General features: G+C 36.8%; 2 protein-coding genes across 10 annotated transcripts; one reads left to right on the top strand and one right to left on the bottom strand.

Annotated features, from left to right (window-relative positions):
* The first annotated feature begins 3863 nt into the window (after window positions 1–3863).
* Window positions 3864–9184, top strand: LOC103962361 (protein TPX2). Of its 9 annotated transcripts, none has more exons than XR_007256710.1 (19): window positions 3864–4388; window positions 4645–4791; window positions 4921–4992; window positions 5244–5397; window positions 5750–5858; window positions 5996–6046; window positions 6537–6634; window positions 6715–6790; window positions 6882–6944; window positions 7124–7210; window positions 7337–7395; window positions 7524–7602; window positions 7687–7752; window positions 7857–7919; window positions 8041–8118; window positions 8232–8276; window positions 8414–8496; window positions 8585–8748; window positions 9043–9184. XR_007256710.1 is itself a non-coding variant. In XM_048579967.1 (18 exons), the coding sequence occupies exons 1-18, from the start codon at window positions 4217–4219 to the stop codon at window positions 8601–8603; spliced, it is 1509 nt and encodes a 502-aa protein (XP_048435924.1). In that variant the 5' UTR covers window positions 3864–4216; the 3' UTR covers window positions 8604–8898. The 9 variants fall into 9 exon arrangements, 5 of the variants coding, with proteins under 5 accessions (XP_048435924.1, XP_048435926.1, XP_048435923.1 ...); XR_007256713.1 differs by having other exon boundaries at window positions 8414–8490; window positions 8585–8661; window positions 9043–9180; XR_007256712.1 differs by having other exon boundaries at window positions 8588–8661; window positions 9043–9180.
* Window positions 9052–11261, bottom strand: LOC103962362 (guard cell S-type anion channel SLAC1). The gene is made up of 3 exons (XM_009375062.3): window positions 10649–11261; window positions 9556–10358; window positions 9052–9400 (listed from the first exon to the last, which is right to left on the bottom strand). The coding sequence occupies exons 1-3, from the start codon at window positions 11177–11179 to the stop codon at window positions 9052–9054; spliced, it is 1683 nt and encodes a 560-aa protein (XP_009373337.2). The 5' UTR covers window positions 11180–11261.
* Window positions 11262–26782: the final 15521 nt, after the last annotated feature.

Genomic DNA, 26782 nt, shown 5'->3' with positions numbered 1-26782 from the left:
GGAGACACAAAAACAAGGTGGACCCCACGTGGCTCACCAACCAATCCCATAAAAGATAAAATAAGAAAAATAACTCTCTTGAGTGTGAGATTACTATTCTACCCTTTTGACTTGCCAAAATTGGGACGGGTTGTTACAATTGGCCCGTGATAAAATTTAAGAGGGGTGATTGGCTAAAATTAAAGTTCATGAAAAAAATTGGCAGATCCTTACAAGTTTGAGAGGAAAATTGACAAATACCTCCAAATTCTTTTACTTTTAAAGAAATTTTATTAATATTACGTAACATTGAATGATATGGGAATGAATGATTGAGATTGAAAATCGAAGATCTAAACAGTTGTGGAGATCATTGACCTGCTAAAACACTCGTAGAATTGAAGCAACACACAACTTCTAAATAAGTGAAAACTATTAGTTCATTAGTATTTCAATAAGTTTTCGTTTTTAGGTGATTTGCTACTCGTCTGTTAGAGGTAGGGCATTATACCCTACTTACCTAAGGGCTTAGAGCGTGCTTATTGTGGCCTCAATATGAGGTGATAATGAATCTCTCATCCATTTAATTATTTTCTATACAACCAATCACTTCAATACCTTGGTTAATTATAAGCCCATACTACCAGGTTCGACCAATGATTTTTCTATTTAATAATAGAAAAGGTGTCTACATTTTTTTTTTTGAACAAACGATATTATTTACACTAAGGGGGTGGGGGAGTGGGTTAATTCTCACAATGGGCTAGCAATAATATAGTTCGAATTCATCTTTAGCGAGAATCAAACCTTAGACCTCTTATTTAGAAGTGAAGAGGAACACCACTAGACAATAGTACTAAGTGGCAGAAGATATGTCAACTTAGAAACTTCCTTAAATTGATAATATGGGGAGCATGAGATCTTTAAATGGACTAATGTGTAACATTTGCACCACGTTAAAAAATAAAAACTCATAAATTTAATTGAGGAATAGATATCAAAGAGACACAAATTATTAATACAACTAAGGCTTAATTATGATAATGGTCCCTAAACATTATCCTTAATTTAATTTTACTCGCTGATTTCTCGAGTAGTTTCTTTAACTCTCGAACTTAATAATATGTTGTATCATTGGTCTTTTTCACTAACGCCGAGTATTTTTTTGTTAGGGGTATATTAGGAACTTCATCCTACATCACTAAAAATGAATTTAAAAATGAAAAATGAAAAAGAAAAAAAACCTAAAATAGTCAATTTTTTTGAATGTAAGAAATTGAATACATAGGAAATTTTTTCGTAGTTCAATATGTGATTTGGTAGTTATTTAAATCCAGCCACAGTTCAATCTCCTACCAATTTTGAAATAGCATTGCCTATTATTTACAAGTTGCTAAACTCCAACCATTTTCATTTTGTATTTTTATAGTTCAAATTTCATTTGATTTGAAGTTTTAGATATAGGAAGTGTTATTGACACTCCAAAAATCTTATTCTACACTCCTCACAAGTGTATTTTTCTTTCCAAATATGGAAAGTTAGGAGTGTAAAATGATAATTTTGGAGTGCTAATAACAATTCCCTTAGATATTAATTTATAAATTTTTATTTGTTTTTTTAGCTTCTTCTATTGTTTTTTAAAGTTTTAAGTTAAAGTTCTTAATATACCCGTAGATTTAACAAAAAAAGGATGATCTTAGTGAAAAGGGCTAATGGTGCAATAAATTGTTAACTTTGAGGACTAAAGAAACTAATATTAGAATTCATGACTAAAATTAAAAGAGGAGTAAAATTTAGAGACCACTGTAGTAGTTAAGCCCACAACTAAATAAAAAAGAGTAACACGCCCTTAATCATGATATTTTTGAATATTCATAAATATACATATGGTTCAATTTGTGAGTTTTGTAATCTACAATTTAGTGATTTTTTATTCATTTGTAAGTAGGAGATTTTAGGTTTTATGAATAACGAGTTCTATACCAAATTATTATAACAAATTCATTATGTGGTTTAGCCCAAATCTCTTACACCTTAGTGTAAAAGAAAATTTGACGAGCTACAGCATTAGGAGAAATTTGTAGTGTTAACTGGTCTGAATTCACTCCATTACCTTTGTCAACACTTTCAACATCTGTTATGCCATATTCTCCTCCATCATCCTTTATTTCACTCCTTTAATTACTATTTCCTTTCTTACCATATGATTAGCGCAACAATTAATCTTCAATATCTCTTAAATATTTTGGTATGTAGAACCCTAAAACCATCCCTAAAAGAGATGATTTTAAACATAAAATTTAAATTTAAAGGCTTATGTGGCGTATGGATCTTTTATAAATTTTATTCTTCACGATATGTAAATTTAAACAATTATTTATTTTTCATAAGTGTAATTAGTATTTTTAAAAGAAAAGATAATAATAAAAATTATAAAAGCATTTATTACTAACTAAATATAAATTTAAAACTGCTGTCAAATTTGATAGTAACTTTCTCTACTACCATTTAGGGCTGGAAAAAAATCCCAAAAATCTCAAACCAAACCGAAAAAATCCCGATCCCAAACCAAAATTCCCGAAATTTTTGGTACGGGATTCGGTATTGCATCTCCATTTTTTCGGTATTCCCATACCGAACCGAAATAAATATTATATATATATATATATTATTTTTTAATTATAAGAGAATTATTTCAACCGTTCATTGTTTTATATTTAATCTGTGCCGTTCATTTGTTTTTAGGTCAGATCCCCCATTTCAATTTTCACTTCCGTTCCATCAAGAGCTTGAAGCGCAGCCACTGTGCCACCAGCCTTTCTTCACCAGAATCACCACCCAGCTTGGCTTATAACTATTATTTTTGCTTTTGAGTTTGTTACTTTATTTATTTTAAAACCTTGGCTTGTAACTATTATTTTTGCTTTTGGGTTTGGTACCTAATTTATTTTTATTGCATGCATGATGCATGTGTAGTGGGCAGATTGAAACTTTGTTATTATTGAAACTTTGTGCACAAATGGGCAGTGGGTAGATTGAAACTTAATTTATGAAACTATGTCAAATTTGTGCAGTGGGCAGTGGGCAAATTAGTAGAAATAACAAATTGGCAGTTCGGGCCCAAAAGCGTAATATGTCAAATTTTAGCCTAAAAGCATAATATGTCAAATTTTAGTCCAAAAGCCCAAAAGCCCAAAAGCATTTCAGGATTCCCGATTTATCCCGAAATCCCGAAATTATTTCGGGATTCCCGAAAATTTGATTTGGGATTGGTATTGAATTTGGGATTCCCGAAAATTTCGGTTTAGGAATCGGGACAAGGGTTTTGGTATGGGATCCCATACCGAACCACCCCTACTACCATTTCATGTCATGCAACATAAAAATTGACGTTTCAATTGAAAAACGCCCTTATTACCTTCTTTTACTGTTATTTGCGAAGTTTTTGCTTCTCCTTTGGAGACACTGTAACTTGTCATGTTTGCTCCATTGCCCCTGGATCAACATCTCATTTTTGAACTAGCCTAGCCTCCTAGGGCCAGCTAGGAGGGCCCCAATCTCTTCCCCCTTTCATGACCTTTACAAACAAATCCAACCGTTAGGGCCAATCTTGCAATTCTTCCAAACCCAAGGGGTATTACTGAAGACCCGCCGAAATTTCACAGTCGTAGACAGGATTTCGCCACCCGAAACAGAGCTCGAACACCGATACCACTGCCCCTCAGTCGAAGGACACCCACTAAATGACCCTCTTACCCCACCATTCTATTCAAATTTTAACTCCATTCCCCAAAACCCAGGGGTAAATCCGGCAATTCATCCCATAAATATTAATATAAAATTCTCCAGAGCCATAAATTCAAATTTCCGGATCGTTGCGAACCCCGACGCTACAAAACAAAAACGAAACCTGGGCGTCTGTCCAAAATCCAAACGCTCCTGCGAAACCAACCCCTCCCTGCTTTGAAGCGCTTGGACCCTGCGCCATCAGCGCTTTTGACCGCTTGTACCTCGCGCTTAAATTTCGGTCACAGTATTTACACGAGGCGGTGCTACAGTGCGCCTAGAGCCAACCTTTGCTCTCTCTCAGACTGCTATACAACGCGGAGCTGAAAACTCCGGATTTAGGGTTTTAGCCGGTCGGGTTCGGAGCTCCGAATCCCAAATCAGAGCTATTTTGGCTCTGCTAGGCGGTGCATTTTGGAGAGAGAAAGTGGAGGACAGAGAGAGAGAGAGGATGGAAATGGAGGACGATATGGAGGTTGAGGAAGTGTTTATGGTACAGGAAGTGGACGTTGACTACGAGTTCGATGCAGCTCGGTACTTTGACTTCACGAGGGAGGAGACGCCGGCTGAGGCTCGCCGCGCCGAGCTCTGGTTCGAGTCCGCCAAGAGCTACCCGCCGTCTCGTAAGCCTTTCTCCCTCCAATGACGCCGTTTCTTGACATTTGCGTTTTCGATTCTTTTTGGTTTCAGGAATAGTTATCTTTGGCTTGACTGATTTTCAAGCATTTGAAAGATTAGGATTATGATACTTCGCCTCAATTTTTAATTTTACTGTGAAAAATGATTGTTCTTGTTTTATATTCTGAATAAAAATCTGCGGTTTTAAGAATTAGAGCAATGTATGAAGTTATATGTTGATAATGTTTTGGTCTGTTGCAGCTGTTGTGACAAGGTTAATACTTGGACCGGAAATCCTCCTGGAAAACGTAAACACCTCCCCAAAATCCGATGTGGAGAATGCAAATGACGGAAATTCTGATATCGGTGTGGGCACAGAATCATGTGCAATGGATGTAAACAGCAGGGGTATGGATCAAATCCCCTTGATTTTTGCCTTGTAGAGAAGCAGGATTTAGAAAAGATTATTCTTTTGTTTTCAGCGTCTTTGTCTTGGTTTGAAGCCTAAATCTTTAAGTGCAATGTTTCATGTTCTAGATGAAGGAATGAATAGAGGGATCTTTGGAAATTTACAAAAAGTTCTAAATCAACCGAATGGAGCTGGTACAGGTGATCATTTTCTGTACCTTGATGATTAATGTGTTTGCTAATGGATTTCCCAGATGATTTCCGAATAAATTAAGAGCGGGATATAAACTATACGCAGTTAAAATCTGAATATTTTCAGATGGAATTAGATTTTTAAACAAGTCATCACAGACACATTACTAATGAACTATAATAAACTATTTCAATTGGTCTAGCATAATGTATATTTTTTTAGAACTTTTTCTCTTTTAATTTATGTTTTTATTTTCCAGGACTGACATTCAACAGTCACCTAGCCGGTGATAAGCTTAAAGGTCAGAGTAATGCTTCTGTAAAGCCATCGTTCCCCAGGAGCTCAACTTTGATGAAGCCCACAGCAAGTCAGCTCGCTAAGCAAAATCTGAAGCCTCAAAATGGTGGTTCCAGGTACTTCAGAATGTTCTGCCTTTCGTCTATGTGTAATACGTTTTTTGCATTGCGTAAGTACAGATGTGGTTAGTTCAAATAACTATTATGTTCATGTAACTTTATCATCACCGCTCAGTTGCTCACATGGTTAGTTCAAATAACTATTATGTTTTCTGTTTCTTATGCACACTGATTTAAATTCCCCAGATATTGTAATTTGGCATTACTATGTCCAATAAAGTAATTATATGTGAGACAGTAATACCTGCATTCTATGTCCTGTAACCAGAGAAAGTGTAAAATGTGGACACCGTACTACCATTCAGTCCCATACTGACTGTATTATGATGTTTTATATCTAAATTGTTAGATTCCAAATACTGCATGTTCAAAACAATGAGAAGAGCTTGTGTAGTTCTTCTGGGGTTGAAAGTCAAGCTCCCAAGAGACAGAAGCTAGATGGAGGGCACTTGCGTAAGGTACAGAAGTTTTATAAACTGCAATTGGTTCTGAGCATAGTCAAAGTCATTTATCATTTTCTTTGTTTAAGGAAATTTACAATTGGTTTTTGAACTAGTACCTATGGATTGAGCATTCTTCATTTTCTCCGTGACAGGTTACTGATGCAAAGCAGCAAGCTAATTTTGTCCACAAGGTACCTAAAAAGGTATTCTAGCTATTGCTTGATGACTGAATTTCCTACCGAAAAAGGTTTTTGAACTAGTACCTATGGATTGAGCATTCTTCATTTTCTCCGCTCTTACTTTTGAAACAATAACTTATTGCAACAGTTTTTGTATGATCTGGTTAACTGTCACTTAAAGCCATGCTATTATTTCATCTGAATTATCTAATAACACAAATAAGTTAGTGTTTCAAAAGTTGTCTAAAATTTCTACTTTAGATCAATAATACCTTCTGGATGGGTTTATTAATCAACAACTGGTATCTATATAGAGAAGTTATTCTGTGTGTAATAGAGAGCTTCCCAGATTTTTTACTTGTGATTTTGTTCTTAGGTGTCTGGAGTAATACATGAGGGAACTGAGATGGCTCATAGTATTGTTCTATTGTAATATGATAATGTTTCAAATAAGAGATGTGCTCGAGTCATCAGTTAAGTTTCTAAAACTATCTTATTACGGGTGATATTGCAGGATGAAAATTTCGACAAAACTACTGCACACCCTAAGTTGAGACTTACCATTCCAAGAGAGCCTGACTTTGAAACGGCACATAGGGCACACAGGATTAGGTGAGTTCTGGCTTTCAGGGCAGAAGTCACATAGTTTTGTTTACCAATCTGCAGGTAGTTATTATATGTTTATATTTCAGGCCTAACCATGGATCTATGTTAGAACAAGTGACATCAACTCATCGAAAATTCAAAGCTCGTCCATTGAACCGAAAAGTTGGTACTTCAAGTTATTAGATGTGGATTTTCAATAGTGTTTTATCTGTGATTACTCCACATTTTTTTTTTTTTTGCATTTATACTGCAGATTTTCGAGGCTCCTTCATTGCCACTTCCAACAAGGAGCACTCCAAAGTTGCCGGAATTTCAAGTGAGTGCTTGATATTTATAATTTTTTTCTTTTTAACCTATTATAACTCTTTTCGTTAGTGGCTTGGAGGATAAAGATAATTGTACCCTCAAACTGATTTGAAAAATAAATGCTTTCTAAAAGTAAGTGTCTTTTGAAGTTTTGTGGTTCTGAGTCCCTTTGTTAATTTCGCTTCTTAGGAATTTCACCTCAAGACAATGGAAAGGGCTATGCAAAATGCATCGGCTGTTTCATCATCCTCACATCATCTCAATGATCACGATAAGGTTAGCTGTGAATTTCATTAAGTAGTTTTCACTGTTATCTTAATTCACAGTGGTCCCTTGAGTCATGTGAAACGTTGTGCTCAAAAGTTTCTCGTGTACGTTTAACTATTATTCTGCATTTTGTAGGGTTTGGAAAAACCTAGCATTTCTACCGTTGCGGAAAACAGAAAAGGAGAATCCAGAAGGTAATAGCAGAAAGAATCATATATAACTAAATGAACATGATTAATAGAAATGCTCAGTTCACATTTTCCAATTTTGTATTCATACTAGAAATATAGCTCTTACTCTCGGTTTGATCTTGTTTTATTAGACCAAATACAGTGGAATGTCCTAAGCAGGATGGAAATGCAGGAATGCAAACATTTAAAGCTCGTCCTCTTAACAAAAAGGTAATATTTTCCTGCTCTACATCATTCAGTTGAAATTCATTCTAGCTGATGCCAACTATGGAATTATTTCCTATCTAAATGCAGATATTTTCTAGCAAAGGGAATATTGGTGTTTTCTGGAATAGCAAGCGAGAAACCACTGTACCAATGGTACTTCATAGATGTTATTCTCTCGCTTAGTGACCGTAAATCGTATTTGTTTCCCAATTGGCAGAATCAACTTAGCTAACACCATGTTTTTATTTCATGTAAAGGAATTTAATTTTCAGACAGACAGAAGAGTACAGCAATTTCCGCCAACCGAACTTTTTAGTAAGGTATCAACAAGTTTATATGATAAGTTATTTTACAAATTTGTGCTTATCTCTTGTTGTTCCTTTGTAACCATTACAGTTTGCATATACCTGTAATCTCATTTGTTCTCCTGTTGAATCCTAGCTCTCTTTAACCACTGAGCGCCAGCCAAATAATGGATCACAGGTGAAACTATCCCAGCCTACATCTTTGTTTACGAAGGTTATCCTTGTCCCCTGTACTTTCTTATCACTCACATCACATATATTATTGATTTGATTTCACTTTCCCTAGTATTCTATTGAGTTATTTGTTTTTTTTTTCTTTGGCTTAAGGACTCAAAAGAAAATAGATCGACTGTTTTCCAACAAGAACATAAGGTAAGGTACTGTATAGGAGTGGCTATAGATAGTCTTGATCATTCATTTATCTTTGATTTTCTTTGAGTGCTTGATCTTTCTTTTTCCCATTTCTTCTCTCATATGATATCCATGTAATTTCGCACGTCCTCTTGTAGATAAAAGAAAAACCTTCTCTGTTTAGTGGAAAGCAGGCTCAAGACAGGTGCACGACCGATGTTGATAAGAAATTGAGGATGAGGTACACTAACTGAGCGATGGATAATAGGCGCTATTTTAGTTTCTATATGTTTTCTTTTTCACTTATCTTGTCCCTGAAATTGCTACAGTAGGTTGGGCGTTCGTTGACATTAAAGGTGGCATCTACATGGGAATCAGATTTGAATATCTGCTATCAAAACGAAAGGTCGGAGAAATGTCTAGCATTGATGGTTATACAACTCTTCAAAAAGATTACCAAGCCCTTTCGTGGCTGGTGTTCTTTCAAATATATGTAAAACCCAGCTCTTTTTTCTTTTCAGTTCCACAATTTGTAGGTTTCAGTTGAAAATTTGAAATCCAATAAATATGTCGAAGGGCCGGTATTGTATAGCTGTTAAAGCCACCTCTTACAATGTTAATTTTCGGTGGCACCAACACATGTAATTGTACACAATCTGCAGTAATGTGCATCATATGTTTAAATACTGTTACAGATGTTATACATAATCTCTAGTTTAAATACGGATATGTTCTTGACTCCTTGCAACGTTTAACTCTCTCTCTCTCTCTCTCTCTCTCTGTGCAGTGGAGACTGTTAGTCCTCTTCTTTAGCTCCACCTGTATCCTTGGTTACCAGATTGTTCTTGGTTAGGGCCTGCTTTGTCCAACGCTTTATATCATAGGCTCTTTTGAAGGGTTTCTTCTCCTTGCCAAGTCTTGTCTTTGTTATGGCAATGGCAAGATCGTTTGGAAACAACGTTTGCCAAACGAAGGCATGCAGAAGAGTGGAGACAAACAATACGGACACCATTGCAGACGACAGGAGAGAAAGAGTGACTGCAAGTCCCTTGCTTGGAACTGATGGTACTTGTTCTGCGTACTTGATGGTGGCTACTGAGAAAGTTGTCATTGGAAAGGTGTACGACCACCAAGCCACTGAAAATCTACAAAAGTATAAACCGTTTGTCAGAACATAGTGGCAACTAAAGAGTTTTTCGTTCATAATTCTTAGTTTGATTACATAACATGTCAGATATCATTCCCTGTCAAATACTGAATTATTGAGGATATGAGTTGCCTCAGACAAAGAATAGCTTACCTAAACCCTGTGAAGAAGTTGATCCTCACAACCAGTGAAACATAGAGAAACAATGCAATGAAGTAGCAGGTCCTCGACAACCCGTCAAACCCCCCATAAATGGTTTCCCAAGCAATGCTTGCGGCCGATGGGGCTGCAATAAACATGGAATACACAGGGTGGAGCTCCTTAGGCAATGCTTCACTTGTTGGTAGTCTCTGATACAAAGTAACAAAAACCACAAGATAATGTGCAAAGCCAACTGCCCACAAAAACTTGGCAGCCTCATCCCACCCAACCTTGGCAGCTAAAATTGCCCCTACAAAGTTGCCAACTACTGAGAGATGAGAAGATGGATTGGCCACCTTACAGAGCCTTCTTTTCCCGCCCGAAAGCCACTGTCCGTAGATCTTGAGCTCAAGAAGAAAATAGGGTGCCATGAAGATGCAAATGGCTGGGTGAAGTTTGCCTGGGGCTAGTGCAGGTGGTAGTCCGAGGACTAAGAACATGCAGACAACCCAAGGGGCGAAGAAGAAGTTGACCCGAACGGGGTGGAAAAACTCTCTTTTCACTGCTTCAAAGTAGAAAATGCATTTGAAGATGTAGGTGAAGGAGACACAGGACAGGACTGACACTGCTAATAGCCAAAGTGCAAGATTTATGAAGGGTGAAATGTTGAGAAACTTGGTCGCTGGGCTAGTGGCAAGAGCATGCCATAAGACAACTTGGCTACTAAGGCCAAGACAAATACCAAAGCATCCAATTGGAAACCTGAGGAGAAAGGGCCATTTCTCATCTTTTGGGAGGAGTATATCCTCATAGTCCTGCAGGGCAGATAGTAACCTATCAGTTTGGATTCATATACGGCTTCATACTTCTAATTTTTCCCACCCGCTAATGATATACGTAAGATAAACGCTCTCTCGTCAAACAATCTGACGTGTTAAAGTTACCAGACCGTCAATCTAAATCATTGATTAGATAAATACTTATTTTAATGAATAGTGTTAGATTGACATTCTGACAACACGTCGTCTGCCTTATATAATACTCATTTGGAAGAATTAGTTCAACATTAGACAACAAAACCTGCTTTGATCAGTGTGTTAATTACCTTGACTTGGTCGAGCTCAGGTCCTCTAAGGGCAGCAAAGTATCTCCCAGCAGGAACACTTTCATCAGCAAATTCATCAACTCCTCCATAGCCATCATTAGTCCTCTGAAACTCCATATCTCTTTCCTTTCTCGTAGGCAACAAAGAGTTCTGCTTACTCAGATTTGATGACTTGGTCTTGAAGATACTGAAGTCTCCTCTCCTTCCTTCCATGCCAACCCTAGTAACCGAATCGAAACCTCCGAAACTTCTTCCACTTCTCGGAAGATTAACCTTCCTCCCATCTTTAGCCTTGGACTCACTTCTAAGAACTGAAAAACCAGTTTCAAGTGAAAGTTGCCTATTGAAACTCCCGTCACTTCTCTTCATCTGTCTATTAATTTTAGTGTTTCTGCTAAATGAGTTATCCGCTTTCTCGGCCTCTCTTGCAATTCCCTCCTCCTCCTCTTCCTCTTCTTCTGGCAGAACTTCATGGATATCGACGAAATGTGAGTTACGGAAACTCGGACAAGTAACTGGTCTTTTATCCATGTTTCCTTTTCCGAAGCAAACAATAAAGCTAAGCTATGATGAAACTAGATTTATTTCTTGGGTTTGTTAACCCTCAGAAGTGCTTTATATATGATCATCATGTGTTGCAAGCTTGTTTCTTGTGTACTATGTAAAAGGGGGAAACTTTTGAGGTACGTGGGTTAAGCAGGTGGTGGGTTGTTGGTAATGAAATGGGAGCCAATACTTTCTTAAGACAAAAAAGTGAGTTTTCGGAGGGGTATCCCGTGAGAGAAAAAAATCGACGGTTTTGTGGCTTAAGATTTTAATTTCGTAATGAGATTTTTGTTGACAAATAGGATATTTACATAATATTTTTTTTTTTAAATTAAGGGAAGAAAAATTTGAATTTGATTGCAGAGAGCATACTGTTCTAGTTAAGTTGGCTAAACGGCATATAATTTTTTGATGAGATTGAGACCAATAACTATGGCATGCAAAGAGAGAGCTTTGAAGTATTTGGTGGGCTTAAGAGCTCCATAGATTTGGAGTGTAACATGGGTTCAAATCTAAAATTCGAATCTATATTTTGGGTTTGGAAATTTGTAATATACGTTTGGACAATGTAACTTAAGGCTTAATGGTGAGGTTGGTAGCCCAATTATATGAGAGTGAGACCCAAAAGGGTCCAGTTTTTAAGTCTTCTTTTGCCAGTATGTACTTATAGGACCCTGTAAGCACAGCCACTACAAGACGGTTTAGTGGCATTAAGTCTCGTTATTAGTAAGTTGGAGATTTTAGGTTTGTACTCCATAAAATACAAGTTTGATATTAAATTATTGTTTGCTTATTTTATGGCTTAACCCAACTTCCACTCTTAATTTCTTTATGTGTGTGTGTGTGTAAAATATAAAAAACCCCCACTCCTACGTTCGATATTACACTTTCTATTTATCTTGTATTTTTAACTCTCTAGTCTTTTATGCCGTTTGGCAGCGGCATTGCCTTCCCTAGCCAGACCCCATGCTTAGACTCTCTCTTCTTGTTCTTTCTAGGGGTTGGCAAACGGGTACAGGAACCGCGGGTTAGGGTGGGTAATCAAGGTTCGGGGCAGGTATGGGTCGGTTCCAATTTTTTGAGAATAGAAATGGGGAGGGGCAGGACGGGTCCATAGTATTTAAAGGGCAGGTCGAGTCCTAGGATTTGGAATAACGGGTCCCCGGACGGCCCGTTTCTAACTATAACCCATTTAATAATTCTCGAAACCTAATCCATTATCCATTCCATCCCATCATCCCTTTCCTTCCTGGACTTAAACCAGACTCCTACTTGAGTCATCTCCTCCACCACCACGACGGCTCAGCTCCCTCGATGGCACCACCTATTCCTCATTCTCTTCTCCCTCCCACCCTCGAATTCATTGCGCCGATTGCTTTGAGATTTCTACAGAACCGATCTGGATGAAGCATCAAAATTCAAAAAAACCTAGGAGATTAATCAGATTTTGAAATACCTATTAAAAAAACCGATCTGGATTGTGCACATTTTTTGACAAAAGGTTTCATCTTAGTGGAAAAAATAATTAAAAATTAAGACTTTATGCCTTTTATCAGAAGGATATGGAATTCATCTTCGGTTTGGTAGGCGATGGCTTTGCCGTCTTGCAAAACATACAAAATCATGGTGCTTGACACCCAAAAGCTCATCGCAGCTAGCGGCGTGTCCACCAACAGGGTTCAGTTCATGGAGTACATACAGAAGACTGCCATTTTCGATTTGAGTCAGATTGGAGCCTCGCGCCATAGTCGTCAATCAGAGTCGAGAGACAGAGACCTTGATTTGGGATTGGGAGAGATGAGCAAGAGAGATGGGACCACCAGCTTCACCGATTCACCATCGGTGGTTCAGCTGCTGGTGTGGGTAGCTTTCAACTCGTCGATTTCGTTGGCAATGGGAGCAATTTGGAATTGTGGAACGTTTTGGAGCTTTGTATCAAAACCAGAAAAGAAAAAAAAAAAGTTAATTGGACCCGTGGACTTGCCTCAAACTGGTCCGTTTGAAACGGGTCGGGTTAGGGTCGGTTCCCAAACTTAAAAACCCTCTACCCTGTCTGGCCCGTCCCGTTACTGTTTAAAACGGGTAAGGTTTGGTTCCTTCAAAATTAGGCACGGCCCGGCCCGTGCCCAGCCCTAGTTCTTACAACCCTACTATAAAATGAGACCATTTCGACTCATTTCTGCAACCAAATTGATTGAGCTCATCTTTTCAAAACAAGCAACTTCATAGAAACAAAGTTAGCTCCCTCAATATTAGTTGCAATGCCCTCTTCCCACCTATTCATTATCCTTGCCACTCTAGCTATTGTTGCCCCTTGTATTTTGGCCACAAATTTTGTTGTTGGCGAAGACAAAGGTTGGACCATTAATTTTGATTACTAAACTTGGGCACAAGGAAAACAATTCTATGTTGGCGACAAACTTGGTAATCTTCTATATATATATATATATATATATAAAGTGAGAGCCTCAGTTTGGTGAAGCATTCAAAAATGCCAAAAATGTCCTCATTTAATAAGAGAGATAACTCAAAACTAACCGCTTGTAATAGGGGTAAAATAATAAAAATGACTGATGGGAAATGGTTGCCTGAGTGATACTGTTTACGCATACTCAGCAACGAATGTTACTATTGGTTGGATGAATCACACCCACCCTCGCAGATTCATCATAAATTTCATCAATGAATTTGGCCCCTTAGATTAGTGATCCCAAACATGATATATTAAAAAAAAAAAAAAGGATTGGATGAGGAAAATAGCAGTTGCAAGGATTTGACGATGGAAATTGCTGTCTCCATGTACGACCCATGTTCTGAAAAGGAGATTGGAATGTTCAAATTCAACCTTTTCAGATTTGCTTCTCCATCCACCCCCAATATTCACCCATCGGAAGTTCGGCACCGTAATCCTCTGCCTCTACTACAAAAACTCCATTTTTGCTTTTGCTTCATTGTAAGAGATGTTGTTTTGGTGAGTTGTTTTCTACAACTCCAAAAGGCTCTTCTACCTTCATCAGTCAATTTTCCCAACAAATTAACAAATTGCATAACAAGAAAATCAAATCTCTCACCTTATTTTCCTTTGTTGGTGTATGATCTTAAAATCAGATGTATTTCTGATATATATATATATATATATATATTTTTTTTTTTTTTTAAACTTTTCAACGGAGGAGTCTAACCCCACTTCTAACATGTACCTTTCATTCTCTCTTTTTGTGATTTTTCCAATTGTTCTGTCAATCCTTTAATTGCAGCAAAAAATTGTGCACGTACAGGTTTTTTTTATTTTTATTTTTATTTATTTTTAATTTTTATTTCTCCCCTTTTAGTCGTACCACTTTGCTTTTCTGTCATATACAAGGGACTTGAAGAAGTAGTTGACGCTCTACGACAAAGATGTAGACAAGCCTCTAAATAAATAGCCTAGATTGGCTTACGCCGACGACGATTGTGCTGACGACAGAGATTTAGTCAGCAAAGGCGATCGGGCTTCCAAGGAAATCAGATATTGTTGAATTGTAATCTTGTCTTGGCCCAAAGATAATTGATTTGGCCCATACACAAAGAAAGATCCATGCACATGCTAGAGAATTCTAGTAAAGTTCAAGTTGGTGGAAGTTTAGAAGAATGGTGAGGATTCCACCAACATACAAGATTAGTGTAGATAATTTTAGTTTAGGAAGGTAGTGGAATTATCTAGATATCTCTAGCATGATGCTACCATGCTTCTCCAAGGTTCCATCCATGCCTATAAAAGGAGAAGGCATCCACACCATTTGTAACAACCAAGAGAGCAAGTAGTAAGAAGTAAGAAGAAGCAACAAAGCTTCTAAGAGTGTTTGAGTGTTTCCTCTTGTACTAGGTTTGTGAGTGAATAAAAATTTTGTGTAATACTTTGAGTATTCTTTCTTTCTCTTGCCTATCAAGTTCCGCTGCATTACATTCTCCTTTGTGAGATAAACATCTCCAAAGTAGTGAAGCATTTTTAAACCCCAACAAAGTGGTACCAGAGCTATGGCTAGCAACGCTATGGTAGCCTTCCAAGTTCTAGTGCTCGATAACAACAACTTCGATAATTGGAGTATCAAAATGAAGGCCCTTTTGGGAGCACATGATGTTTAGGAAGTCGTGGAGAAAGGCTACACTGAGCCAGAGGATGAAGCTACTCTGTCTCAACCACAGAAGGAGAGTTTGAAAGATTCAAGAAAGAGAGACAAGAAGGCTCTTTACCTCATCTACCAAGCATTAGATGAAAATGGCCTTGAGAAGGTCTCGAGTACAACCTCTGCCAAGAAAGCATGGGAGAAGCTTCAAACCTCTTACAAGGGAGCCGAACAAGTGAAAAAGGTTCTCTTCAAGTATTAAGAGGTGAGTTCGAATCTTTACAAATGAAAGGGTCTGAATCAATCTCTGATTATTTCTCAAGAGTCTTAGCTGTCTCCAATCAATTAAAAAGAAATGGAGAAAAGTTAGAAGATGTTAGAATTATGGAAAAGATACTACACTCGTTGGACCCTAAGTTCGAGCACATTGTTGTGACGATTGAAGAAACTAAAAACTTGGAAGAAATTAGTATAGAGCAATTAATGGGTTCACTACAAGCATATGAAGAGAAGCATAAGAAGAGGCAAGGGAATGATGAGTAGCTCCTCAAAGACACATGTCCAGCCAAAGAAGAAAGAAGAAAGCTTTGACAACGAGAGAAGCCAGTACGAAAGAAGTCGTGGTCAAGGTCGCGGATGTGGACATAGACGTGGAGTGGTTGGAACTTCAACAACTATAGCAACTACGAAAGAGGAAAAAGTTCAACAAAAGGTCGTGGAAGAGGATGCTCAAATTCGAGGTATGAAAAATCTCAAGTTCAATGCTATAATTGTCAAAAGTTCGGGCATTATGCTTAGGAATGTAGAGCCTTAAATAGCAGACTTGATGAAAAGGTCAATTATGTGAAAGAAGAGATAGAAGAGAATGGCGTTGTGCTACTAGCATGCAAGAATAAGGATGGAGACCAAGACTATACATGGTACCTTGACACCGGCGCCAGCAACCACATGTGTGGAAGAAGAAGCATCTTCGTAGAGCTCAATGAATCAGTGAGTGGCAACGTTTCTTTTGGAAACGAATCCAAAATATCCGTAAAAGGAAAAGGTAACATCCTTATTCCCTTGAAAAATGGCAGTCACCAATTAATTTCAAATGTCTACTACGTGCCTAATATGAAAAGCAACATTTTGAGTTTGGGTCAACTCTTAGAAAAAGGTTATGATTTTCATACGAAAAATTAAATCCTTTTTCTTAGAGATGACAAAGGAAGATTAATTGCCAAGGTGAAAATGTCAAAGAATAGGATGTTTCCCATGAACATTCAAAACGATGTTGCAAAGTGTCTCAAGATATGTTACAAAGACATATCTTAGCTTTGGCATCTTTGTTTTGGGCATCTTAACTTTGGGGGATTGGAGTTATTATCCAGAGAGGCTTACCGTGTGTTAGCCACCCTGATCAAGTTTATGAAAGATGTTTACTTGGGAAACAGTTCAGGAAAAGCTTTCCAAAGGAGTCGACCACAAGAGCCCAGAAGCCACTAGAGCTCATTCACACCGATGTGTGCAGTCCAATAAAACCAAGCTCTTTGGGTAAAAATAATTATTTCCTTCTCTTCATTGATGATTTTTCAAGGAAAACCTGGGTGTATTTCTTGAAGCAGAAATCAGAAGTCTTTGGAGCATTCAAGAAGTTCAAAGTCACTGTAGAAAAGGAGAGTGGTTGCAAGATCAAAGCCATGAAATCTGATCGAGGAGGAGAATTAACTTCGTAGGAATTCCAAGAGTTTTGTGAAGCAAATGGAATTCGTCGACCTTTGATAGTTCCAAGATCCCCTCAACAAAATGGTGTGGCGGAAAGAAAAAATCGAACCATCTTCGACATGGCTCGAAGCATGCTCAAAAGCAAGAAATTGCCTAAGGAATTGTGGGCAGAAGCTGCAGCATATGCTGTCTACCTATCCAATTGGTCTTCAACAAGAAATGTGTGGGGGAAAAACTCCACAAGAAGCATGGAGTGGAAGAAAACCAGGTATCTCTCATCTAAGAGTTTTTGGAAGCATAGCCCATGTACATGTACCAGACGAGAGGAGAACCAAACTCGACGACAAAAGTGAGAAGTTCATCTTCATCAGTTATGACACAAATTCAAAGGATATAAGTTGTATAATCCGAACAATGGGAAGACGGTGATCAGTCGAGACGTGACGTTCGATGAAGAAGGAGAATGGGATTTTGGCCCGCATGCAGGTGATCTTCACTTCTTTCCTCAGTTTGAAGAAGAGAATGAACAAGGGATGATGGAGAAAGCAAGAGAGGTTCAACAAGAATCCACTACTCCACCTACTTCACCAACATCAACCAATCATGGTAATTCACCAGCATTAGCATCCTCAAGTGGGAGTCTAAATGAAAGAGAAATACCACGCACAAAAAGTATACGAGATCTCTATGAGGTAGTTGAAAGACTTGATAATCCTACACTTTTCTGTCTCTTTACTGATTGTGAACCAGTCGACTTCCAAGAAGCAGTGCAAGATACTAAGTGGAGGAAAGCAATGGATGAAGAAATCGAAGCAATCCAGAAAAATAATACATGGGAACTCCCTATTCTTCCAAAAAGACACAAAGCCATCGGAGTCAAGTGGGTGTACAAGACAAAGAAAAATGCCAATGGAGAGGTCGAAAGATATAAGGCAAGACTAGTGGCGAAGGATTATAGTCAAAGAGCCGAAATCGACTATGATGAAGAATTTGCACCCGTTGCTCGGTTGGAAACTATACGATTACTAATATCTTTGGCAGCTCAAAACAGTTGGAAGATTCAACAAATGGATGTGAAGTCTGCCTTCCTAAATGGAGTCCTTGAAGAAGAAGTCTACATTCAGCAACCGTTAGGCTATGAAATCAAAGGGCATGAAGACAAAGTTCTGAAGCTGAAAAAAGCCCTCTATGGGTTAAAACAAGCACCACGAGCATGGAATAGTGGCATCGACAAGTACTTTCAGGAGAATAACTTCATCAAGTGCCCTCATGAACATGCTCTCTACGTCAAAGTCAAAGATGGAGATATTTTGATTGTGTGCTTATATGTGGATGATCTAATCTTCACCAGGAGTAATCTAAGCATGTTTGAAGAGTTCAAGAGAGTGATGACCAAAGAATTTGAGATGACCGACATCCGGTTGATGGCATACTACCTAGGCATTGAAGTCAAGTAGAACGAAGAAGGCATTTTCATCCCCCAAGAAAGCTACATAAATGAGATACTGAAAAAGTTCAAAATGGAAGACTGCAAGCTCGTGAGCACGCCAATGGAGTGTGGAGTTAAACTAACCAAACATGACAAAGGAGAAAGCGTAGATCCAACATTTTTCAAAAGTCTAGTTGGAAGCTTGTGCTACTTGACTTGCACAAGACCAGATATTCTCTATGCCGTTGGATTAGTCAGTTGCCACATGGAGAATCCCACAACTACACACTTGAAGACCGCCAAAAGAATTCTTCAATACCTCAAAGGTACTGTTAACTTTGGCCTGTTCTATTCAAGTATTAATAACTACAAACTTGCTGGATATAGCGACATGGATTGGGCAGGAGATTCTGATGATAGATAAGCACTATTGGATTTGTGTTCTTTATGAGAGACATTGCATTCACATGGATGTTGAAGAAGCAACCGATTGTCACACTATTTACTTGCGAAGCTGAATACGTAGCTGCTACTGTATGCGTCTGTCATGCAATCTGGCTAAGAAACTTGTTGAAAGAATTAAACATGCCACAAGAAGAGCCAACAGAGATCTATGTCTACAACAAGTCTGCAATAGCTTTAGCAAAGAATCCGGTGTTCCATGACAGGAGCAAGCATGTAGATACTCGTTATCACTACATAAGAGAGTACATTGCAATAAAGGATGTGCAAGTGGAATACATGAAGTCTTAAGATCAAATCGCTGATATATTCACCAAGCCACTCAAACAAGAAGACTTTGTTAGACTAAGAAACTCAATCGGCGTCACAAGACAAGATTAAAGAGGGATGTTGAATTGTAATCTTGTCTTGGCCCAAAGATAATTGATCCGGCCCATACACAAAGAAAGATCCATGCACATGCTAGAGAATTCTAGCAAGGTTCAAGTTGGTGGAAGAGTCTAGAAGAATGGTGAGGATTCCACCAACATGCAAGATTAGTGTAGATAATTCTAGCTTAGGAAGGTAGTGGAATTATCTAGATATCTCTAGCATGATGCTACCATGCTTCTCCAAGGTTCCATCCATGCATATAAAAGGAGAAGGCATCCACACCATTTGTAACAACCAAGATAGCAAGTAGTAAGAAGTGAGATTGTCAAGTAAGAAGTAAGAAGAAGCAACAAAGCTTCTAAGAGTGTTTGAGTGTTTCTTCTTGTACTAAGTTTGTGAGTGAATAAAAATCTTGTGTAATACTTTGAGTATTCTTTCTTTCTCTTGCCTATCAAATTCCGCTGCATTACATTCTCCTTTGTGAGATAAACATCTCCAAAGTAGTGAAGCATTTTTAAACCCCAACATATATAGGCTATACTATGTGTAAAATTCATGGAAACACAATTACATTGCATCCATGCCTAATTCTTGCGAGAAGATTGACATAGTTTAATTAGATTTAGACTGACATAGTTTGCTTAACCAGATTTGAAAAAACCCACGAGTTACTGATGTAAGATGTAAGTCAGTTATGTTTTGATTTATGAATTCCTTTCTAAATGCTAGGCAAATGAGGAGATTTGGTAAATTTCAAACGCCTATGACAATTATTGTTTTCTTTGTCTCTTAGAAAAAACAATCCAACAAGGAACATTGTCCAAAGATTGAATGGAGGAATTTGTTAACCGTTGCTGATCTTAATTTTACCTGCACACTCCATCTCATCTTTCTCTTTTTCAGTATCTAATTGGGTAATTTTCAAACCTTTTGCACTGATTTTTCAATTCTAAAAGGTAATTCTCCACTTTTATGTCTTTTGAACATTCTAATTTTTCTTATGACCATAGCCCCTAATTATTGTTAAAAAAATGTTTGAAGAAGCGTGGTTTTGCAATCTATGATTCAGGCTACGATGAAGATTTTTCATAGTGGTTAGGATGGTAAAGGTTTATAGATGTCTAATTTTATTCATATGTGTATTCTTTTTCATGTGCTTCTAACGTACATGCATAGGCATGATATGTGCTCTTTCTTGTTTGATTTACTTTTATAGTTATTGAGATTTGGTTAATAATTAAATTGAAATTGATATTCTACACTTTAGTCCATTTTTTATGCTATTGTATACAAATATAATCATACGAACTTAAACTTTAAATTGTACTAGTTTTAGGGCTTTACAACATTTCAAGCACACTGTTAAAGTCGGGAATTCTCCCTCTTTGTGTCTCCTCCTTTCTCTTGAATGTTTGATTGGTATTTTACTTTTATGAGGTATTCCATTTTGGTTTTTGCATCAATCAAATTGTTTCACTGAAAACATCAGCTAATGATATGTGGTTTCTTTGTGGAAGGTGTCCAATCAATTGCTACAAATGAAGGAAATATTTGTGAAAACAAGTTCATTTGAGCAACATCTATGCTTGCAATTAACAATTAAAAGGTGGAATCATGCTTGTATGCACTCAAAACAAAACTTTACTCGTGAAATTCAAAGCCTAGTAGTTATGATGAACCAATACTCAACTCAAGATCTAAGAAAAAGAGTTGAGATTTCTTTATACCTTTGAAGCACCTCTTTGCTTAGCAAAGGTTAATCACCCATGTGAGGGCCTTCTTTCCTTTGTTACCCTGCTCCTTGGCTCCATGGATGTGGATGGAAGAATTGGGTTCTCCAAAAGTCCCCAAAGTTGGAGACCTCTAAGTTTCGACACCAAGGATGATTAAGGAAGAAGATGAGTGACCATGGAAGAATTAGATGGTAGTAAATTCCCCCATGGTGGCCGGCCACCTAAAGAGAAAAAGGAGAGCTTTTGTTCTCTCCAATTTTCTCAAGAAAACCCTAATGAAGAAAAGGCTATAAGGTCACATTAATACCTACCTTCATTGGAGTGGCAAACTTGTAATAAGTCCAAAACCCACTCCCTCCCTAAGCATGGCCGGCCTCCCTATTTTTAGTGGGTTAATTGCCCCATTTTGTTTTAGTCGTCACACAACTTAAACCTTATGTGCCTTGTAGACCAAAACGCTTTTGTGTCCCGAAGTTGATGCAGGGGTGGAAGGCACGGCAGGGAGAGTTCTTGCCTTGCTTCGGGTTGTGAAGCCCAAAGTTCCACCATTTGCGGCAAGGATGCCCTTGTTCTTCGTGTTGGTAGTACGAACAATTTGATCATTTCTTGGTGCCATTTATTTTTACGGATTTGAAGATAAAGATGAGAGGCAGAATTATCCCACCGGGCGTGCCAAATTTGTAAACACAAAAATTCTGTAACGAATGAAATGAGAACACATGTACAAAGTAGATTTGTATTGATGAATTTGTAGGTTACAATCTCTATTTACAATTTTCCACCGATTCAGTCTTTAAATTTGATGTTGATGCATAGGTTATTGATCCAAGGGTTGTTATGACTTGATCTCGGACGAACAATTGAACGATTGCTTCAAGTTTTGAGCTTGAAACAATGCGTGGATGATCTTTACCCTTGGTTTAGGGTTGCGGCAAAGGTGATGTTGATGTAAGACTTCGTTGATTCAAGGGTCTTGGCGACTTAATCTTGAAACGAACGTCATTACAAGTTTTGAGCTTACAATAAAGTCTTGACGGAATCGGCACAAGTGTTTATTGATTCTTCAAGGAGTGCTTCGGCTTTGGTCCACAGAAAGCTTCGGCTTTGGTTGTGCGTTCTTCGAAGAGAGTTTTGGCAAAGCATTTGTCTTCAAATCTTTATGCAGAGGTTCTTCTCAATGTGTAATTTTTTCGACCCTTATGCTTGTGGGAGGAACTTGTATTTATAGACTTCTCAAAGCTTGCCTTTGGATGTATTTCATTTTGATTTGTGTCCTGATTCGTGCATGGGATAATTTAGGCATATTTTGTGTCTTAATTTTAGCCACCTTTACTCCCTTGGCCGAAATTTAGAGGCTTTATTGCCTATTTTGTGAACAATCTTCAATTCTTGCATGTTTTGTGAAGATGCCTAAGCTTTCTTTCTGGTTTTAGGATCACTTTAGACCCTTTTGCCGAATTTAAGGGAGTTTTCTCCCTTGAGCCGAATTTTGGGAATGTTTTATAATTTCCTTGCTTGATTTATGCCATATGTCATTGATGACTTGTCCATTTGTGATGAGTCATATGCCACGTGGAGGTTTGTGATGCATCATTTGTATACAACGAAATTTGCATGTCTACAATAATTCCAATGATAATAATCATAAAGAAATTCACAACATCAATTATATATGAGATTAATATAAACAACTAAAGAGAAAGTTAGAAAAACTGACAAACTTGGAGATTGAGGCTTGCATAAATGCAATGTCCTAAAGACAAAATTTCGTTTGACAAAAAAAGAAAAAAGAAAAAAAAAAGACAGAATTTTGCCCATACTCTTGTGCTTGTAGTTTGGTAGGCATCTATCTTCCAGGATTCAAAAATCTATAATCCGAAGTCAAAGCACTTCAACCTTCGAACTCTGGCAAACTTTATATATTCTGTACTCTGAAGACGCGACTCAAAATTTGACAAATGAAGAATGAGAGAAACAAAGTAGGGAAACCCTATTTTTCAAGAGTAAACATTTACTCTAATTTTCTATCATATAATACCAAATAGTTTCATGGGTTTATATAGGACCCAATTACTACTTATTAAAGAGATGTAATTTTTCATCTATAAGCATATATCATTTAGCAGGGGAATGTACCTAAATAACATAACCTTTCTAAGAAATACGGTTAACACTATTTTACATTCAATTATTAAAATTATATATTACAATATTTCACAATATTATTTAATTTCCAACACAGATTTTGTTGTTGGTGACGATAAAGGTTGGACCATTAATTTCGATTACCAAACTTGGGCACAAGGAAAACAATTCTATGTTGGCGACAAACTTGGTAATTAAACTGACTATCCCTATACAAACTTGCATTTTCTTCTCCTTGTTTCTTTTTATCTTTGGATATGGGAGCTAATTCAAAGATTTATGTGATTTGTTTTATGCAGTTTTTAAATATCCAAAAGGAGTCCACAATGTGTACAAAGTGAATATGGCACTGGATTTGAAAACAATGTGCAGCTCCATTAGACAGTGGTCACCCTTGCAACCCCGGGAAGAAAATGGTACATTTGCGGTGTTGTTCAGCATTGTAAAGCGGGGAACTAGAAGCTTCTTATAACTGTGATGCCATCATCTGCTCCTAGCCCAAGTCCCAGTTACACTGCCTCAAGCCCTAGCACCTGAATCCCCTACACCTCTGCAGCAATAAGTGTTGGAACAAGATATGGGTAGATGATGGTTATATTTGGCCTGCTCGTGATGCTGACGGCTTAAATATTTCAGTACATAGATTGTATCCGTCGTCATTGTTTTTTGTCATTTGACTAATTCTTTCCTTTTTAATTCTTGCCATTAGTGATTCTTTCATGTTTTTAATAAACACCTCTGGTTTGCTATGAAATCAGTTTGATAACGTTCTACAAACATTTATATGAAATAATATTCAGGCACATTATTTGTAAGATGCTGCTATTTGATCCAACCCTTTTGCTCTATTTGTTTACCCGCCTTAGGATAAAACTATTCATCGACAAGCATTTTTCTCACTAAATTTAGTTTGGATTGTTGATATCACGTTCAGATTTTTACGATTAGTGAGAATATTGCTCGGAGTTTATGAAGTCTCTATAAACTATATCACATCGACTCGTATTTGAGTTAACCTTAAACATTAGAACGTGATATCAAGGATCAAAACCTTTCATTTTCTGCATCTGCTAAAAGATCATATTTTCAAACATAAAGCCTGAAAAATGAAATTTGGTGGGAAGAATAGAGTGTAAATGACAATCGATAGTTAAATATAATTTAGGGTTTGTGGATTATGGTGTCGAGTGTCGGAGTTTACCCCTTCACGAAAGTTGTAAAGCTTATCATTACGAGTGATTGTATATATTTTTTTTAACATTTTCACACTTCTACATTACTATTATGAATTTTAATTGATTTTGCACTCAAACAATAAACACTATTCATGAGGGTTTGAAGGGTTTTAAAAATGAAAATGACAATGTAACCATTATCTAAGCATATTTTTTCTCATTTTTCACACTTTTAATTGTTGTGAATTTTGTGATTTTGAACTCCCCTAAAAACACTGTTCAAGAGGGTTTGTAGGGTTTTAAAATCCATACAACAATGTACCTATTGTCAAAGCGTAGAGGATGCGAGTGATGAGTCAATATTATACTATATATTTTACCCTAATCTTAGTATTAATTTATTGGTATTTTGTTAGAATTTTGATACTTTGAATCATATCAACTTCATCTTGAGCATAAAGTAAAAAAAATAGACGAATTTTAGAGTGATTCAAATTAGACGATGTTTGTGAGTCTGTCAAGATGACTGTATCAAAGTTTTAGATTTTTCTATTGAGACGTTTTATCGTGGCAATGAAATAAAGACCCAATGCATAGCTTTCTCAAATTGACATTTATGGACATTTTGGGCATTTTGGAGGTCAAGATGACATATTTTGAGGAAGATTCCTTCTGAGGATTTGTTGGGGACGACTTAATTAAGCTTTCAAAAGAGACCTTTTGGGACCAAATCAAAGTCGATTTGGTCGGTCCAAAGTTTGATTTTCTGAGAAGTCCGAATTTCAGTTCAAATAGGAAACCTTTTATTTGCTAGTTTATTATTTTATTATGTTTCCTAGTTTTATTCTAAGACCTTTTCTAGGTAGGGTTTTATTTTGAGTGGACGAGATACATTATTTTGGATAATTTTAGACTTTTTACCTACAAGGTGTTTTCAATCCTTTTTCTAGTTAATGATATTTTCTTTAGTTTTTATTATGATTGTTCATAACTAGTCCTTTTGCTAGGGTGAGGTCACAAGCCTTAGCATGAATATGTGATTTTATTAATTTTCTTAAGAATGGATGCATGCTTGCTTTCAATTATTAATCATCGTGTTTAAACTATCTAATTGTCTTAGTGATTCACGACCATTAAGGTGTTTAGACAAGTAATTGGATGCAATTTCTGTTGGAACATCATCTTGAAATTGAGGAGGGCTTATTGTGATTAGTAATTGTAAGTTCACTTGAGGCACACACCACGCTCTTAAGGGTTGCTGATTTTTCAAAGGGTTTTCACAAAACTTCTTGAGTCTTGCATGTTTATATTTGATCTGAACATCACAAACAGGTTGCACGTTAGATGTACATTTTCGCTTGAACATCACGAGCAAAATATGTATTAGGAAAACCTAACCTTCAAAGCATGTATGTGGAAATTCATAATTAATTGGTAAAATTGCATAGGATTGTTAGTGGTGATGACGAAACCTTATTGTTTAAATTGCTTTCCAAAATTGCTTTCTTTCGTTTTCTTTATTTTGCTAATTATTTAGTTGTTTTTATTTAAATTCGTTTTTATTATTATAAATTCCAAAATCAACCTTTTCAAAACTTTGTTTCCAATAATTAGCTAACATTTAGTTTAAATACAAATTATTCATACAATTCCTGTGGAAAACAACCTTGTTTGGGTTGCTATACTGCGATAAACTTTTACTCTTGCAAGTATTTTTATCCCTACGTTTGCATATTTTTCACACTTATAAATGGATTATTATGAATTTTTCAATGTGCTTTGATATTTTTAAATTGCTTTGGTATTTTTAATGCCCTTTGGAATTTTTGAACTCTCTTATGTGAGATTAAATACTACGGCTATTGTAGCAAAGTTTTTTTTTACTAGTTTAAAATGATCAAACTAACCTTTTTCCTATCGAGTTGAAATGAGTTACCAGCGGGTAAACTTGTTAATAACCAATTAGTTAATATGTTCACTTGAAACTCAATATTTTCGTGTCATTTTAGTTTAGGTTAACAAGTCGTGTAAGAAATTGCTAGATACATATACCACGATGATAACTTTTACAATACAATCATACAATGCAAATGGATAATACTCCACGCAAGTTTGAATCTCCTTATTCATTTAGAGTATTTTATGGTATAGTCTTGTAAAAAAAAAAACAAAAGAAGTAGAAGAGAATTTGTTTACCAAAACCAAACATGAGAATTTAGACAATTCATAATACTCTTAGCTAATTAGTGATATTCTCGTCAAAGGCAAAATTTGAATCACATTATTGCAAGCCTATTGTGAGGTTCAGCCCACTTCCTCACTCCCTTAGATAGATAATATTTTTTGTTAAAAAAAAATATATTGATAAATACTTTTAACCAATTGACCCACGAATTTTTTACAATATTTCTTTTTACTAGACGTCCATCATAGTGTAGAAACACCAATTGGTAGGGCACGCC

Source organism: the organism of the source record quoted next, unplaced genomic scaffold (genome assembly GCF_019419815.1).
Source record: "Pyrus x bretschneideri cultivar Hongxiangsu unplaced genomic scaffold, Pyrus_bretschneideri_v1 Contig14, whole genome shotgun sequence".
Classification (NCBI taxonomy): Eukaryota; Viridiplantae; Streptophyta; class Magnoliopsida; order Rosales; family Rosaceae; genus Pyrus; species Pyrus x bretschneideri.
This window is presented reverse-complemented; position numbering and strand designations above follow the sequence as displayed.

Excerpts from the sequence above, each read along its gene's own strand:
- LOC103962361 (XM_048579964.1), top strand. The coding sequence starts at position 4,217 with ATGGAAATGGAGGACGATATGGAGGTTGAGGAAGTGTTTATGGTACAG. Across the intron at positions 6,945-7,123 it reads CAAAGTTGCCGGAATTTCAA|GAATTTCACCTCAAGACAAT; the intron begins GTGAGTGCTTGA and ends TTCGCTTCTTAG. Across the intron at positions 7,603-7,686 it reads CTCGTCCTCTTAACAAAAAG|ATATTTTCTAGCAAAGGGAA; the intron begins GTAATATTTTCC and ends ATCTAAATGCAG.
- LOC103962362 (XM_009375062.3), bottom strand. The coding sequence starts at position 11,179 with ATGGATAAAAGACCAGTTACTTGTCCGAGTTTCCGTAACTCACATTTC. Across the intron at positions 10,359-10,648 it reads CTGAGCTCGACCAAGTCAAG|GACTATGAGGATATACTCCT; the intron begins GTAATTAACACA and ends TCTGCCCTGCAG. Across the intron at positions 9,401-9,555 it reads AACTTCTTCACAGGGTTTAG|ATTTTCAGTGGCTTGGTGGT; the intron begins GTAAGCTATTCT and ends ATACTTTTGTAG.